The sequence below is a fragment of the Macrotis lagotis genome, chromosome 3 (assembly GCF_037893015.1).
Source record: "Macrotis lagotis isolate mMagLag1 chromosome 3, bilby.v1.9.chrom.fasta, whole genome shotgun sequence".
In the NCBI taxonomy this organism is placed as follows: Eukaryota; Metazoa; Chordata; class Mammalia; order Peramelemorphia; family Peramelidae; genus Macrotis; species Macrotis lagotis.
In genome coordinates, this window is record NC_133660.1 from 283,025,891 (window position 1) to 283,040,690 (window position 14,800).

The 14,800-nt window shown below is 60.6% G+C and overlaps 1 protein-coding gene and 1 long non-coding RNA gene across 2 annotated transcripts; one reads left to right on the top strand and one right to left on the bottom strand.

Annotated features, from left to right (window-relative positions):
• The first annotated feature begins 2,125 nt into the window (after positions 1-2,125).
• On the top strand, positions 2,126-13,871 carry RELA (RELA proto-oncogene, NF-kB subunit). The gene is made up of 11 exons (XM_074231056.1): positions 2,126-2,275; positions 2,413-2,439; positions 2,521-2,672; positions 3,819-3,967; positions 4,165-4,256; positions 5,302-5,433; positions 8,755-8,859; positions 8,948-9,160; positions 12,146-12,226; positions 12,311-12,391; positions 12,675-13,871. The coding sequence occupies exons 1-11, from the start codon at positions 2,269-2,271 to the stop codon at positions 13,253-13,255; spliced, it is 1,620 nt and encodes a 539-aa protein (XP_074087157.1). The 5' UTR covers positions 2,126-2,268; the 3' UTR covers positions 13,256-13,871.
• Positions 9,997-11,258, bottom strand: LOC141518768 (uncharacterized). The gene is made up of 3 exons (XR_012477283.1): positions 11,060-11,258; positions 10,501-10,920; positions 9,997-10,324 (listed from the first exon to the last, which is right to left on the bottom strand). It is a non-coding gene; the product is annotated as an uncharacterized LOC141518768 (long non-coding RNA).
• Positions 13,872-14,800: the final 929 nt, after the last annotated feature.

A 14,800-nucleotide genomic window follows, 5' to 3' on the forward strand; every position in this document is an offset into this window, starting at 1 on the left:
AATGACTGAATGGGCTTTGCTTCAATCAAACTGAACTGGGAAAGACCTAGTTTTTAAAAGGCCAGGGTCTCCCACTGCACCCAGAACCATCTGCAGTCAACCTGATTCCTATCTGGCCCCTGGACCCAGTTGGCTCTGGAGGAGAAAGTGAGCTGGTGACTTAGTGTAGCCTCCCTCACTCAAATCCAATTCACTTGCATGTCAGGGCATCACCTCCTGATGGCATGGTTTTCTTCAAGAAAGGACAAACAGCAGCAGAGCTCTATACATGGAAATCTCTATCTCTTGTTAAAATTTGGAATTTTAAAAAAGTTTTTTTTAAGTCAAAAATGAGATGGGGGAGCATGGGGTTCAACAATGAGATGAGCATTTGGGAGGAACAGTAAGATTTAAACACTGGCCTCTAGTGGGTAGAGGGGAGTCATATGCTGGTTGGAAGGGTAGAATGGGCCCCAGTTGGACGTACTTGGAATGCTAAACAGGGGAATTGGTACTTGCTCTTCCAGGTAAGTGGGAGTGACTGCAGTTTCTTGAGTGGTGAAGTGGACTTAGTGTCAGAGAGTCTTGACTCAAGTCTGACCCTCGTCATGTCCTGGCAGATCCTGACCAAGTTGCCAAAACAACTCAGTGCCCAGATAAGTTTCTTAGGTTTCTAGTCCTAGTGAATTGAGAATAATCTTTCCATCAAGTTGGGCCCATTAGTCAAGGATATGAAGCTCTTGGAGATGTTTTTCTTTTCCCTTCCCTGAAGAAGTCTGGGATCATAAACTTCTCAGAGTTAAGGAGGAGATTCTGAAGATAATCCTTGGACTGGGCAAGGTTTTTGTGATCATCAAGTGACCTGAGGAAGTGACCAGAGGAATCCGTGGTCCTCTCAGTTCTGGCCAAGCTGGCCTGCTCTCATCTTTCCTCTAAGGCAATGCTGCCTTTGTGAGCTTTATACAGCGGCCCTTCACGGTCCCAGTGCATTGTGGATTGGCCCTGCCCTCCCTAATCTCTGCCGCACCTGGGCTGCTGTTTGGTCAATGGCTAGGACTGGTGACCGCTGCCTCCGCGAAGGGCTACCTAGCTCTGGGGGCTTCCTCGCCACAGATGCTGTGGCCAAAGCCTCCAGCGGCTTCGTGCCCACCGCTACGAAAGGCAGCTGCGTTCGCAGCAACTCCTCTCCCTCGTGGAGACGCCGGAATGCCGAGGCAGCTGCTGTGGCCTGTGCGGCGGCGCATCAACCCTCCGGCGTCGTCTCGGCGTTTATCATGGCCGAGCTCTGGGGGTACAAAACAAGAGGTGCGAGGGAGCTCCTGGCCGCAAGGAGCCTCGTGTTTCATAGCGGAGACCACGCAGCGCCGTGTACAAACGAGCCGGGCATGCACAACAGGGGCAGACTGGAGGGGAGAAGTCGCCAGAATTAAGGGGGGGGGCTTCCCGGAGGTGGGAGTTTCAGGAACACTTGGGAGCCAGAAGGCAGAGGCCTGGTGGGAGGAAATGCCTGGAGAGGCGGCCGGGTTAGGGAGGGCCCTGAGTGCCAAACGCAGCCCTCTGAACGCGCCCCTCCGGGGGCGACGGCAGGAGGCTGTGCCGGGGCCACCCTCGGGTCTGGCCTCAAGGGCAGCCTGGAGGGGGCACCTGAGGCAGGCGGGCCCTGCCAGCGGCGGGGGGCAGGGAGAGGCGGGCGCCCGGGCTGCCCAGGGAGGCTGAGGCCGGGGGCCCCGGGGGGGGCGGGGCGGGGCGGGGCGGGGCCAGCTTCCTCCTTCCGGGCAGGGCCCAGCCGGGCCCCCGCCAGGCGCGCCCCTCCCCCGCACGCCGGCTCCGCCCCGGCCTCCTCCGGCCACTCCCGGAGGGGCCTGGGGCCACGTGCTGCGCGAGGGCGCGTGACGCCATCGCGCACGGCGTCGCGTTCTCCGCCAATCAGGGCCGCGCCCCGCCCGCCCCCGCCTCGGCCCGGAGCCGCGACCGAGGCCCGAAAGCCTGGGCCCAGCCGCCGGGGCCGCCGGAGAGAAGCCTCGCGGGAGCGCGGAGCGGCCGGCGGGGCCCCAAGCCTCTCGGGCCCGAGCGCGGGCCCTGCGCGCGCCTGCGCACCCCGCCGCCCCGCCCCCGCAGGCGCGCGGCCCGGGGGCCTCTGGTGCGCAGGCGCGGCCCCGCATTCCGAGCGGCGACGCCGGGAGCGCGCGCGGCGCATTTCCGCCTCTGGCGAATGGCTCGGGCGTAGGGCGCGCGCCGCGCCGCGGGGGCTCCAGCTGCGACCCCGGCCCCGCCCCCAGGACCCCGGCCATGGAGGGTGAGGCTGGGCCCGGGCGGGGCGGGGCGGGGGCGCGGGAGGGGCCCGGGCCGGCGCGGGGGCGAGCTGGCCCCCCGCCGGGGCGGGGCGCGGGCGGGGCCCCCGACTCAGTGCCCCCGTGTCCCCCCTCTTTTCAGACCTGCTACCCATGATCTTCGCCTCGGGTAAGTGGGGGCGGCGCGGGGGCCGGGCGGCCGGGGGGTCGGGGGGCCCCGCGGGTCCTAAGCCGGGCTCTGCGCCCCCAGATTCGCCCCCGGCCCGGGGCCCCTTCGTGGAGATCATCGAGCAGCCCAAGCAGCGGGGGATGCGCTTCCGCTACAAGTGCGAGGGGCGCTCGGCCGGCAGCATCCCCGGGGAGCGCAGCACCGACACCACCAAGACGCACCCCACCATCAAGGTCGGGAGCCGGGGGGGCACCCCGGGGAGGGGTCCGGGGGGGAGCAGGGCACCCCGGGGAGCACGGCACCGACACCACCAAGACGCACCCCACCATCAAGGTCGGGAGCCGGGGGGGCACCCCGGGGGGGAGGGGGCACCCCGGGGGGAGGGGGCACCCCGGGGAGCGCAGCACCGACACCACCAAGACGCACCCCACCATCAAGGTCGGGAGCCGGGGGGGCACCCCGGGGGGGAGGGGGCACCCTGGGGAGCGCGGCACCGACACCACCAAGACGCACCCCACCATCAAGGTCGGGAGCCGGGGGGGCACCCCGGGGGGGAGGGGGCACCCTGGGGAGCGCGGCACCGACACCACCAAGACGCACCCCACCATCAAGGTCGGGAGCCGGGGGGGCACCCCGGGGGGGAGGGGGCACCCCGGGGGGGAGGGGGCACCCCAGGGAGCGCGGCACCGACACCACCAAGACGCACCCCACCATCAAGGTCGGGAGCCGGGGGGGGCACCCCGGGGGGGAGGGGGCACCCCGGGGGGGAGGGGGCACCCCAGGGAGCGCGGCACCGACACCACCAAGACGCACCCCACCATCAAGGTCGGGAGCCGGGGGGGAGGGGGCACCCCGGGGAGCGCGGGCACCGACACCACCAAGACGCACCCCACCATCAAGGTCGGGAGCCGGGGGGGGGCACCCCGGGGAGCGCGGCACCGACACCACCAAGACGCACCCCACCATCAAGGTCGGGAGCCGGGGGGGGGCACCCCGGGGGGGAGGGGGCACCCCGGGGAGCGCGGCACCGACACCACCAAGACGCACCCCACCATCAAGGTCGGGAGCCGGGGGAGGGGGCACCCCGGGGAGGAGCCTGGGGGGGAGCGGGACACCCCGGGGAGCACAGCACCAACACCACCAAGATGCACCGCACCATCAAGGTTGGAGCCAGGGGAGAGGCCCGGGGGGGAGGGGGGCACCAGGGGGAGGGGGGCACCCCTGGAGCGTGGCACCAATACCACCAAGACACACCCCACCATCAAGGTTGAGAGCTTGGGGAGAGGGGGAGGGAGGGGCACACCCGGGGGAGGGGGCAGCGCCCCTCCATAAGGGCCTGGGGCCCCCCCTCCCCTGACTCTCCCCCCTCCCCTCCCCAGGTCAATGGCTACACGGGACCGGGGACTGTCCGCATCTCCCTGGTGACCAAGGAACCCCCCCACCGGCCTCACCCCCACGAGCTGGTGGGGAAGGACTGCAGGGATGGCTTCTATGAGGCCGACCTCTCCCCTGACCACTGCATCCACAGGTGAGGGCCTACAAGGGCCCAGGGAGTCAGGGGGGGCCCTCCCAGGGCCCAGGGAGTCGGGGGGCCCTCCCAAGTTCATCTCCCAAGATCATTTTGGGGAAGGGGAGCCGTAGAGCAGGAGAAATGGAGCCCACGCTAGGGGGTCTTTCCGGATGGGCGGAGAGCTGGGGCAGGGCCTGACAGGTGTGAGGTGTTAGCTTCCAGAACCTGGGGATTCAGTGTGTGAAGAAGCGAGATCTGGAGCAGGCCATCGCCCACCGCATGCAGACCAACAACAACCCCTTCAATGGTGAGAGGCCCCCAGCCCCATGCCCCCACCACACCCAGGCCTGGCTGCAGCTCAGGGCTTCTGGATCTTTTGAGACACTCTTTGGGGGGATTGCTCCTGGTTCCCACATCCCCTCTTTCTCATAGCCCTCCTCAGGAGCCCTTCCCCAGGGGACAGAGCAGTGTTCTGGGCCTGGCGTCCCCCAGTTCTCAGATGCCAGAGGGGTAGGCTCCTTTCCCTGGCCCCACAGGGGCTGCTCTCTTAGTCCGCCCTTGGCTGGCTTCCAGTGACCTCAGTCTACCTGTCTTTTGTTCTCCACTTCTCTTCACCCCCATCTTCTCTGTTCACTGAACTTTTCCTATTGTTACTGCAGAGGATACATGGAGCTTTTCACCCCTTCTTTAATTGAGGACCCTTGCTGTGTTTTGGTTTTTGTAAGGCAGTGGGGTTAAATGACTTGCCCAAGGCCACACAGCTACTACCTAGTTAAGTGTCTGAGGTCAGTTTTGAACTCAGGACTTCCTGAGGCTCTCCTGCTTTGTTAAAGCAAAAAGCTGTAAAGACCTGCTGGGAATGTTTTGGTTTATATCAGATCTATTGTTTCTGTCTTGTCCCCCCCCCCCCCAACAATTAGATCATTAGATCAAAGGTCAGGGATCTTTAGGTTCCATTCTCCCCTTGTCTTGTGTTCTTCCCAACCCAGATGGGTGAAGTGTGCCTCTTTCCACTGACATTCCAGTGCTCGATGCTGGGGGGGGGGGGTGCCCTCTCCTCTTTTCTAACAGCTCTTCACCTTTCGTTTCCTCTCCTGCTCCCAGTACCACCCCCTCCCCCAAATTTATTTGTTCTTTTTGGAAGTCATTTTCTGACCTTTATAATGGGTTCTTTTCAAAATGTCTTGAGGAAGGCTTCCTTCTTCACTTTAACCAGCTAGCTTGTCCACTTCTAGGTCTGGCCCAGGGATTTCCTGTTCTGCGGCCCCTCGGGGTCACCCCCCCACAGCCCTGGTAAGGGGCTCCCCCTCTGTGGGAGCCTCATTACCCTGTGGCCTCCCCTATTCCCACAGTGCCCCTGGAAGAACAGCGTGGAGACTACGACCTGAATGCTGTCCGGCTCTGCTTCCAAGTGACCATCCGGGACCCCGCAGGCAGACCCCTTGTCCTGCCCCCCGTCCTCTCTCATCCCATCTACGACAACCGTGAGTCCCAGCCAGGGGGAAGGGAATGTAGCCCGAGGCCGTGTCTTTGGGGAGGGATGGCCGAGAACTCTTAGAGAGGACATCCTGTCAGTTCCACCAACATTAAGTAGTGGCAGGGAATGTGTTGTGGCCAGGATGCCAACAGTCACAAATGACATGACTTCTCTGTGCCTCTGGGGAGAGCATGGCACACCAACAAGTAAGGAGAGGACAGGCAAGCCATAGACGCATGCCCAAGGACTGTCTGACAAAGGAACAAGTGCTGCCAGCTTGGGGCACCCAGGGAAAACTTGGGGGTGCATTGGCCAAACCTTAAAGTGGAGTGGGGCCATCTGTGTGGGTGCTGGGAGCCCCACTTGGCCAGAAGGTAGATTGTGATTGTTTGAAAGTAAATAATGGGGAAAAGTCTGGAAAGCCAGGGGGAGCTAGATGGGCATGGCCCCCTGGGGAAAGAGATCATTTGGCAGAGTGGGGGGATAAGGGGATACTTATGTGATGAAAGCTGTGTGGAGCTGAGTTGGAAAGGGAAGGGCTGGAAGGCCGGGGCCAGGATTCCAGGTCTAGGTAGAGAGGGGAGAGGTGAACATGGGTGATACCAGGGCCAGCATACCTATGAGGCTCTAGGAGGAGCTAGCTGGAGATCACCCAGGGAATGAGGCTCAGGGGTTGAGACTTGAACACAAGCCCTGGTACTCAAGCCAGCATTCCTGGCCCTGTATCTTACAAAAAGAGGATTAGATTTCTCCCTGACTGCCGTATGGTATCACAGTTAGGCCCAATGAACTGAGCAAGTGCCTAATGGGAATTGGGAGCCAGTCACAGTGGCCTGTGTCTGGGTGGGCTCAGGTCATGGGAGCAGGGCCTGGGCATCCTGCGGGTGTTTCCAGGTGCCTTCAATGAAGCCTCTTGGTTATCCTGGCTCTGAGCATGGAGGAAAGGGCATGGATGGCTCCCTGGAGAAGGGAGAGCCACATCTGGAGCCTAGGCGGTCAGGAGAGAAAGCAGTGGAACCGGTTGGGTTTCAGGTCCGTTAAGAGGAGGTGTGGGACTGGAGGATGGTGATGTCACACCAAGAGTCAGAGAGAACACCCTGGACAGGGGCTGGGGAGGGACGACCCACACTCAGAGGCAGACAGAGGGACCTAAGAAGGAGAAGGCAAGGGAGAATATGATCAGCAGTGTGGATGAGGTCTGGGACCAAAGACCATTTCCCAGATCCAGGAGCCACTGGTGGTGGGGAGGGGTGGAGGCAACGGGTGTAGACCTCACCTGTGCTGACCCGGGGATGACAATGACCAGTGTCAACGAACTGAGGGGTGGGAGAGGAGGAGCCCAGGAGTGATGGGAGGGAGATGAGGCGGCATGGGGCAGGGGTCTTGAGAGAGCATGCAGCCTAGTCTCGCTCTTGTCTCTGCTGCCAGAGAGGGTGGACTGAGTCCATTTGGGGATATTTCTGGTTGGTGCGAGGCTCAAGCTGTGCCCCCCCCCCAGGTCAGGTGATGGTGAGGCCATGGCATGAGAAGATGTGCCAGTGGCTAGAGCCAGTGGACAAAGCCTGGTCCTGCCCGTTGGGGGCTTACAGATGGAGGCGAGGGTCAGAAGCCAGACTTGTGACCTTAAAATAATCACATGTTCGAATGGGGCCTAGTCTGAAGAAGTGTTCGGCATCTGAACTGGCTCTGAAGAATCCAGGATGGATCGGGCCAGGATGGTTAAAGGCACCTTCATTGCGGGGGAGGAACCTGAGCTAGGCTGTGTTGGGGGGGGGATGCTGAGACTTCAGGCAGTGACTCTTCATCAGATGATGGAGAGACAAGAGTGTGGTGGGCAATGGGCTTTAGGCCCAGAGCCAGAAGACTTGGGTTCCTAGCCAGCCTCTGAGACCGCTAGCTGGGGGGTCTTTGGTAGATCCTTAACCTCTCTGTAACTTAGCTTTTCTTTAAAATCTGAGGGCATATTCTTCTGCGAGTCCAGGTCTGGAACCTGAGGGACTGGAAGGGCAATGGTGCCCACCCAGCAGAGTTGTGACAGGGAGAAAGGGCATCAGGATGATGTTGTGTTTGATGCATCTGAACCAGAAATGTCCACAATATATACATTCAGGAGTCAGTACTGAATTGAGTAGAAGAGAGTTTAGAGGAGTTCCTGGGTATGGATCTGATGTGATCCCCTGAGGAAAGGAGAGAGTTGGGGGGCGGGTCACCAGCAGGTGCTGTCTCATCAAAGGACACTGAGGGGTGGTTAGGTGGTATAGTGGATAGAGCACCAGCTCTGGAGTTAAGAAGACCTGAGTTCAAATCCAGTCTCAGGCATTGGTACTTACTAGCTGGGTGACCTTGCCCAAGGTCACTTGGGCAAGTCACTTAACCCCATTGCCCTACAGGGGGAAAAAAAGAAGCAAAAGATGCTGAGAAGGAAGAATAGGAGGAGACTTTGGAGTCAGCAATGTCAGAGGCCAGGGAAAAGGGAGCTTTATTCTCTGCATTTGCAGCCCAGGGCTCAGAAAGTATTGATTGATCACCCGCTGTGGGCTGGGCTACTGGCTGAACTGGACCCCAGGTCCGGAGAACAGAGTCCCCTTGTTGTGAGCTTTCATTCCAGGGAGGAGCCAACATATGCAGGCAAAAATATGAGCAGCATCAGGCTAGGATTAATAACAGTCAGAGTAGCAGATGCCAGGCAGGCTGGAGCGGGGATCAGAGCCGGCATTTTTTGTACTTAGTATTTTATTTGTTTCCCATTATATATAAAGATAGCGTCCAACATTCGTTTTGCCAAGGTTCCACTTTTTCCTCCTTCCCTTCCTCCCCACCTCAGGATGACAGACAGTAGGGACTGTTCACAGGCAGTCATATTAAGTGTGTTTTCACATGAATCGTGCTGTGAAAGAAGAATCAGAACAAAAGGGAAGCTTCGTGAGAAAGAAAAAACAAAAGGGAACTGCACCTGCTTTGATAACACTGGCATATTATTTGTACAACACAGGTTTTCAGAGAGTTTCACAAATAATGATTTGATCCCCACAAAGACCCTGGGAAGTGGCAGATGAGGAAAACTGAGGCAGGCAGAGGCCAAGTGACTGGCCCAGGGTCTCACAGTTAATAAATGTCTGAGACAGTATTGGAACCCAGGGCTTCCCGCATCTAAGTCTGGCACAGTAGGCAAGAGGGAGGGTGGGGTGACTGCGGGGCAGGTTGCAAGAGGAGGAGGGATCAAAAGTTTATCTTCCTTGGGTTGTGGGGTGAAGCAGGAGCTCGGGGTGCCATGGCTCCCATCAGAGTCCCAGCCCCCAAGCTCCTCTTGCTCTCCCCGCACCTCCAGGGGCCCCCAACACCGCAGAGCTGAAGATCTGTCGTGTGAACCGCAACTCGGGCAGCTGCCTCGGGGGGGATGAGATCTTCCTTCTCTGTGACAAGGTGCAGAAAGGTCAGTGCCAGTGGGGCCTGGAGGGGGTGATGTGGGAGGCAGTGCCAGGAGGGGCTGCCGCACCTCTTATCTGCTGTGTCCCTGACAGAGGACATCGAGGTATGCTTCACTGGGCCAGGCTGGGAGGCACGTGGATCCTTCTCTCAGGCCGACGTGCACAGGCAGGTGGCCATCGTGTTCCGCACACCGCCATATGCGGAGCCGGCCCTGCAGGCCCCGGTGCGTGTCCACATGCAGCTTCGGCGGCCATCTGACCGGGAGCTCAGCGAGCCCATGGAGTTCCAGTATCTGCCAGACACAGGTATGGGGACCATGCTGGACACAGGCATGGGGGTCATGTACAGGTATGCCTTCCTGGGTAGGGCCTGGAGGATGATCCATTTCTTGTGGCATGAGAGCAAAAAACATCAAAGGAAACAAATCTGAAATCAAAATGTTCGTCCCCATCTGGGTTGATAGACTCCAGATTAAGAATCCCTGCATTTATTGAGTGGGGCAGTGACCTGGTCCAACCTGCCTGCCCTTGAGGAAGGTCCCTGGTAGATGAATGGGGGATGGGCTGGAGTGGGTGACCCCCAGCAGACTCTTAGAGTAGGACATGATGGTGGCTGTGAGCGGAGAAAGGCTTTGGCCTCTAGTGCAGAATGGAGGCGGGGGTTGGGATCATGCCTTCTTATGTCTGCCCACTCATCCCTAGCCCCTAAGATTGGAGCAGTTTCTGGTTCCCCCACCCTCTGCCTCCCCACCCCTAGGCCTGGGCACCATCTCCCCCACATCTGCCCTGCAAGGGAGCACTTCACAGCAGACCTGGGGGCAGGAAGGGCCTCGTTAGTCACTGTCTGGGCAGGAAGCCTGTTGTCAGAGGATCCAATTGGTTCTAGAAGAGGTTTCTCCAGACGGCCTCTGGATATCTTCCCCATCAGCCACAGGCTGCTCCTTCCTGGTCACTCCCAGGTCTCATTCACCAGCGTCCTGAAGCTTGGTGGGTCCCAGTGCTGGCAGTTGTGGGAGCGACAGGCTAGCCGCTCTCTTCGGGGAACTGGACCTGGTCCACTCTGGGTCCCTGTCTGCTGTGGCGTTCACTGAGTTTCCAGGTGCTTTTCTGTCAGGTTGCTGAAGCTGCACGTAGGACTTCAGATTTCCAAGAGCCGGTCATTGCTGTGACCCGCTTTGGTGGACATGTAGCTGGTACAGGTGGAGTGACTGACTTGAAAGTCCCAAGTCATATCAGTTCTGTTCTTTCCTCTGTCATCTTCCATTATTCTGGTCAGTTGGGACCTTTCAGATGGTCCCTCTCTCCGAGGTGTCAGCCCTCTCTCCCAGCTCGGCAGCTCCCCATGCCATCTATGATCTCGCCCCGGCCCAGGTACTGGACTGCACTCAGACATGCTGCAGGGCAGGAAACCACAGGTGCTCTCCCTCTCCTTGTGGCTCCTTGGTCTTCCCCAGAAGGACTGTGCTAGGGCTTCAGGAGAAAAGGAAGTGGGATTAGTCAAGTGTGACCTGTTATCTACGTGGTCTTTTACATTGCTCTCCTTCCTCCATGATCCCCATTATAGCCATGCACATAACTCCCCCAGACCAGCCAACACTTTGGCCAGGCCTGATAGTGTGCCCCATTCTGTACCTGGAGCCGCTCACCTCTGCTGAGCCTGGGCACTTTACCGATGGTCAGCAGTCAGACGAGTTCAAGATGGGTCGAGTCTGTTCTTTCTTTTTTTAATTTTATTTAAGGCAGTGGGGTTAAGTGGCTTGCCCAAGGCCACACAGCTAGGCAGTTATTAAGTGTCTGAAGCCAGATTTGAGCTCAGGTCCTCCTGACTCCAGGGTGGGTGCTCTGTGCCACCTAGCTGCCCCTTCGAGTCTGTCCTTGAGGAACACAGTGATCCCTGGTGTGCCAGAAGTTGGAGCTGAGCTCCCTGGTCTGTTGTTTCCAGACTCTTTTCTTGCTGGTGGGGAGCCTTCCCGTGGAGTGACCTCCCTGAGGGCAGCAGGGGGCCCACTCCTCTCTTCTCTGTGCTCTCCGTTGTTGTTCAGTGCCTTCTTCTAAAGACTTTTACTCTTGGGGGAGAAAGAAGATGTATAACGGAGATCGTTCATCTCTTTCTCTGCATCCCTGCTCCCCCAGCCTCTCTTTATTGTGTGCCGTGCGGGTGAGCTCTCCATCCCCTGGCAAAATGCTGCCTGCAGGGGGACTTACCTGTCTCTCTGGTGCCTCACACTTAATGGACGTTTGTGGGATTCAACTGAACTTTAGATTGGGAACATCATGTGGAACCAAAGGCTGGACTCTTGTCTGGAAAGATGGGCCATGTAGCATTGGGGTCGGACCTCGGGAGGGAAGATGTTTTTGACAGTCAGGAGACGACAGGTGGCCAGAGATGGGGGCCAGGCCGCTGTCCTGGCTGACCTCGGGCCCCTTTTCCGGGTTGTTATCCCCACCCCACCTCCAGGGGCCCCCTGCTCAGCTCCACTGGATGGTTTGGGGTATAAATCTGGCTCCCAGGCTTTATCTGTGGCCCTCATCTCCGGAGGCCTAATCTCCCCTAGCATCGTCTGCTGGGCTCTTGCAACAGGATGTCCTTGGGGCATCTCAATCTCTGTTTGGCCAAGAGGTAACCATTGGCTTTCCCCCAAACTTCCCCCATTGGTGAGTGTGGCCCCATCCTCCCTTTGTGAACCTAGGTTTATCAAATCTGGGTCATTCTTTTCTCTTTCCCTATCTAATTAGACATCCCCTCTATTTCCATCCTCCCTTGGGGCTCCCTCCCCTGACTGTGGCAGGTGGAAGGGACCTTGAGGCCCCACCAAACACAGGGTGACCCCCATCCCAGACTGGGGCTGCCCATTGCTCTGGGACAGCCCTCACCGGGATGAAGTTTTCCTCGAGCCCCCTCATTTCTGCATCAAGCCTCCTCACCTCCCAAAGCTTGGACTTGTCTCTAGAATGGGGAATGAAATCTGCCATCATTTCAAGTCTTTCCCAATCTGGCCTTCACGTACTCAGGGAGAGATGAAGTAGGAATGGGGGCACCTTTTTAGGGGCACCCCAGTGGGACTTGACACTCCTCAGCCTCAGTAAGGTCTTGGTCGGTGCTTGTGGATTGAGTGAATTGAGTGGAGTCCCGGCAGCCAGACGCCTAATCTCATCTTTCCTGTTCCATGCGTCTGGGCTTCGGGGGATCGAGGCAGGGTGGGGGTGAATGCCATGCTTGGCTCTGGGGGACTGGACAGCTCCCCTATAGGGGGTCCATGACATCCAGGTGGACTTTCTTCTCTCCCCCAGATGATAGACACCGAATCGAAGAGAAGCGCAAGAGGACCTTGGGCACTTTTAAGAACATCATGAAGACCAGTCCTTTCACCGGTGAGCCCCAGCAGCTGGGGGACCGGGCGCAGGGGTGAGGCTGGGGAACTCTCCCAGGCCTGACTTACGTTCTCCACCCGGCAGGCAATTCAGATAGCTGGACAGCCCCCAGACGCATCGCAGTGCCCACCCGCAGTGCTGCAGCCTCTGCTTCCAAGCCCCCAGGTAAGATTGGATTTCCCCAGAGCTCCTCAGACCATCCAGGAAGGGAAGAAGGGCTGGAGGACTCTGGTTGGGGTCTGGGATTCAATCAAAGTTGGTTTGGGACCTGGTCGGCCTAGGGTAGAGGCTTGTCATCTCCATCACTTGCCCTGAGGGCCACAATTCCCCATCTGTTGGCCAACTGACCATAGGACCACAGTTGAGAGCTAAAGGAGGCTTTACAAGAGGGCAGGGGAGGGGGGATGAGGTGGCCAGCGGGGTCGTTGACCATTTCTCTCCCCCGTAGCTGTCCTTCCTGGCCTGCCTTCCAACCCCCAGCCCTACACCTTCTCCACGACCCTCAACACCATCAACTTGGAGGAGTTTTCTCCCATCTTCTCATCTGGCCAGGTCCCGGCCCCCACCCTGGTCCCTGCCCCTGCGCCTACTTCTTCCCTGACTCCAGCCCCGCCCCCCACCACCTCTGCCCCCGCCCTGCCCCAGCTCTCCCAGTCCGGGGAGGGGACCCTGTCCGAGGCCCTGTTGGGCCTGCAGTTTGATACAGATGGAGATCTGGCCGAGCTCCTGGGGGACCCCGACAGCACCTACACCAACCTGGCGGCCATCGACAACTCTGAGTTCCAACAGCTGCTGAACCAGGGAATGGCAGGGACCCTTGAGGGTCCCACGGCCTCCGGGGAGCCCATGCTGATGGAGTACCCCGAGGCGATCACCCGCCTCATGGCGGGGCCTCAGCGGCCCCCCGAGCCCAGTCCAGCCCCTCCAGGGGCCTCGGGGCTGTCCAACGGGCTGGTGGGGCCGGATGAAGGCTTCCCCTCCATGGGGGACATGGACCTGCAGGCCTTCCTGAGTCAGATCAGCTCTTAAGAGGGGCCGATGCCCATCTTGGGGCCCCGCGCCCATCCTGGGACCTCAGCCCTGGGCCGCAGGGACCGGATGTGCCTCTTGATGCTGCTCCTACCCCCCCTGAATTTCTCTGGGAGACGAAGGAGTGAACCCTGTTTCGATATTTTATCTGCACTATCTCTCTGTTTTGGAGGTGCTTAAGTGAAAGCATTAACTCCTCTGAAGAAGGGGTGAGTGGGGGGCAGGGGAGGACGCGCACCCCTTCCCCCGACTGGCGGCTCCTTGGACCTGGGAAGGGGAGGACCGGAGGACAAAGGGGACCGGCCCGGCTTGTGGAGCGGGGTCCGCCGGGGCTCCCCCATCCCAAAGCGCCTTTGGGGGGATCTTTTGGTGAAACTGTGCCAACTTCCCCCGCCTTTCTCTTTGCACCCAACACCAGCATCCTTAGCAGCATTCGCCCCCGGCTCTGCCCGCGGACGGGGCAGTGCCACCCTTGCCAGGCTTTCGGAGGGGGGAGGCCCGAGCGCGGGCCTCGCTCCCCTCCCCCAAGTGCCTTCCGAGGGGGCGGGGTGGGGGCGGGGCTGCCGCCGCCTTCTCCTTCCTCTTGAACTAATAAACCCTGTCCGAGCCCTCGGGTGTGCCGGCTCCACTGACTCGCGCCCCCCGCGCCCTGTCCTGCCCGGTGGGGTCTCGGGGGGAGTCCGGGCTCCACTGACTCGCGCCCCCCGCGCCCTGTCCTGCCCAGTGGGGTCTCGGGGGGGGGGGGTCCGGGCTCCACTGACTCGCGCCCCCCGCGCCCCTCTCCTGCCCGGTGGGGTCTCGGGGGGAGTCCGGGCTCCACTGATTCGCGCCCCCCGCGCCCTCTCCTGCCCGGTGGGGTCTCGGGGGGAGTCCGGGTGACAGCTGGCGGCTGCGCACGCGCAGCGGCGCTTTTGCGCCGGCCCAGGAGGCGCATGCGTGTTGATTTAATGCTGCGTGCTGCCGCGAGGAGGGGGAGGGGAAGGAGGTGCCCGAACCCACCCCCCGGAAAACGTGTTGAGGCCCCGGTTAACCGCGGCTTCTGCGGCCTGGGCCGCCTTCACCCGGAAGTGCCGGCCCAGCTGTCGCGCATGCGCGCTGGCTCGGGGGCTCCGCTGGTCTCTCTTCTCCGCCGAGCTGGGCATGCGCGGTGCCAGGACCAGGCGGCTCGGCTGCTTTGGAGGCGTGTCCTGGCCTAGCCCCGCCCCTGTCAGTGCTCGCGGTGGGGGGCCCCCGCCGCCGAGGCCTGTGCCTCCACTTCCCTTCCTTTCCTGCAGCCAGGCAAGGGCGGGACCCGGCAGGTGGCCCCAGAGGCGGGGGTTGGGGTGACCTCGGCCAGTGGCTCGCTCTGGACCTCGGGGTCGTCTTCCGCAGCTCGGGGAGCCTGGGCCGGGACAGGGGCGTTCTCCTGTAGCCCTGGACCGCAGGGACCGGACATGCGTGGGTCACGCCGTCATCGTCCCTCAGCTGGGGACCGGCCTGGGGGCTCGACCCCCACGGGGGCTCGACCCCCACCAAGGGCAGGAGCCAGCGGCCCCGGAAACGGAG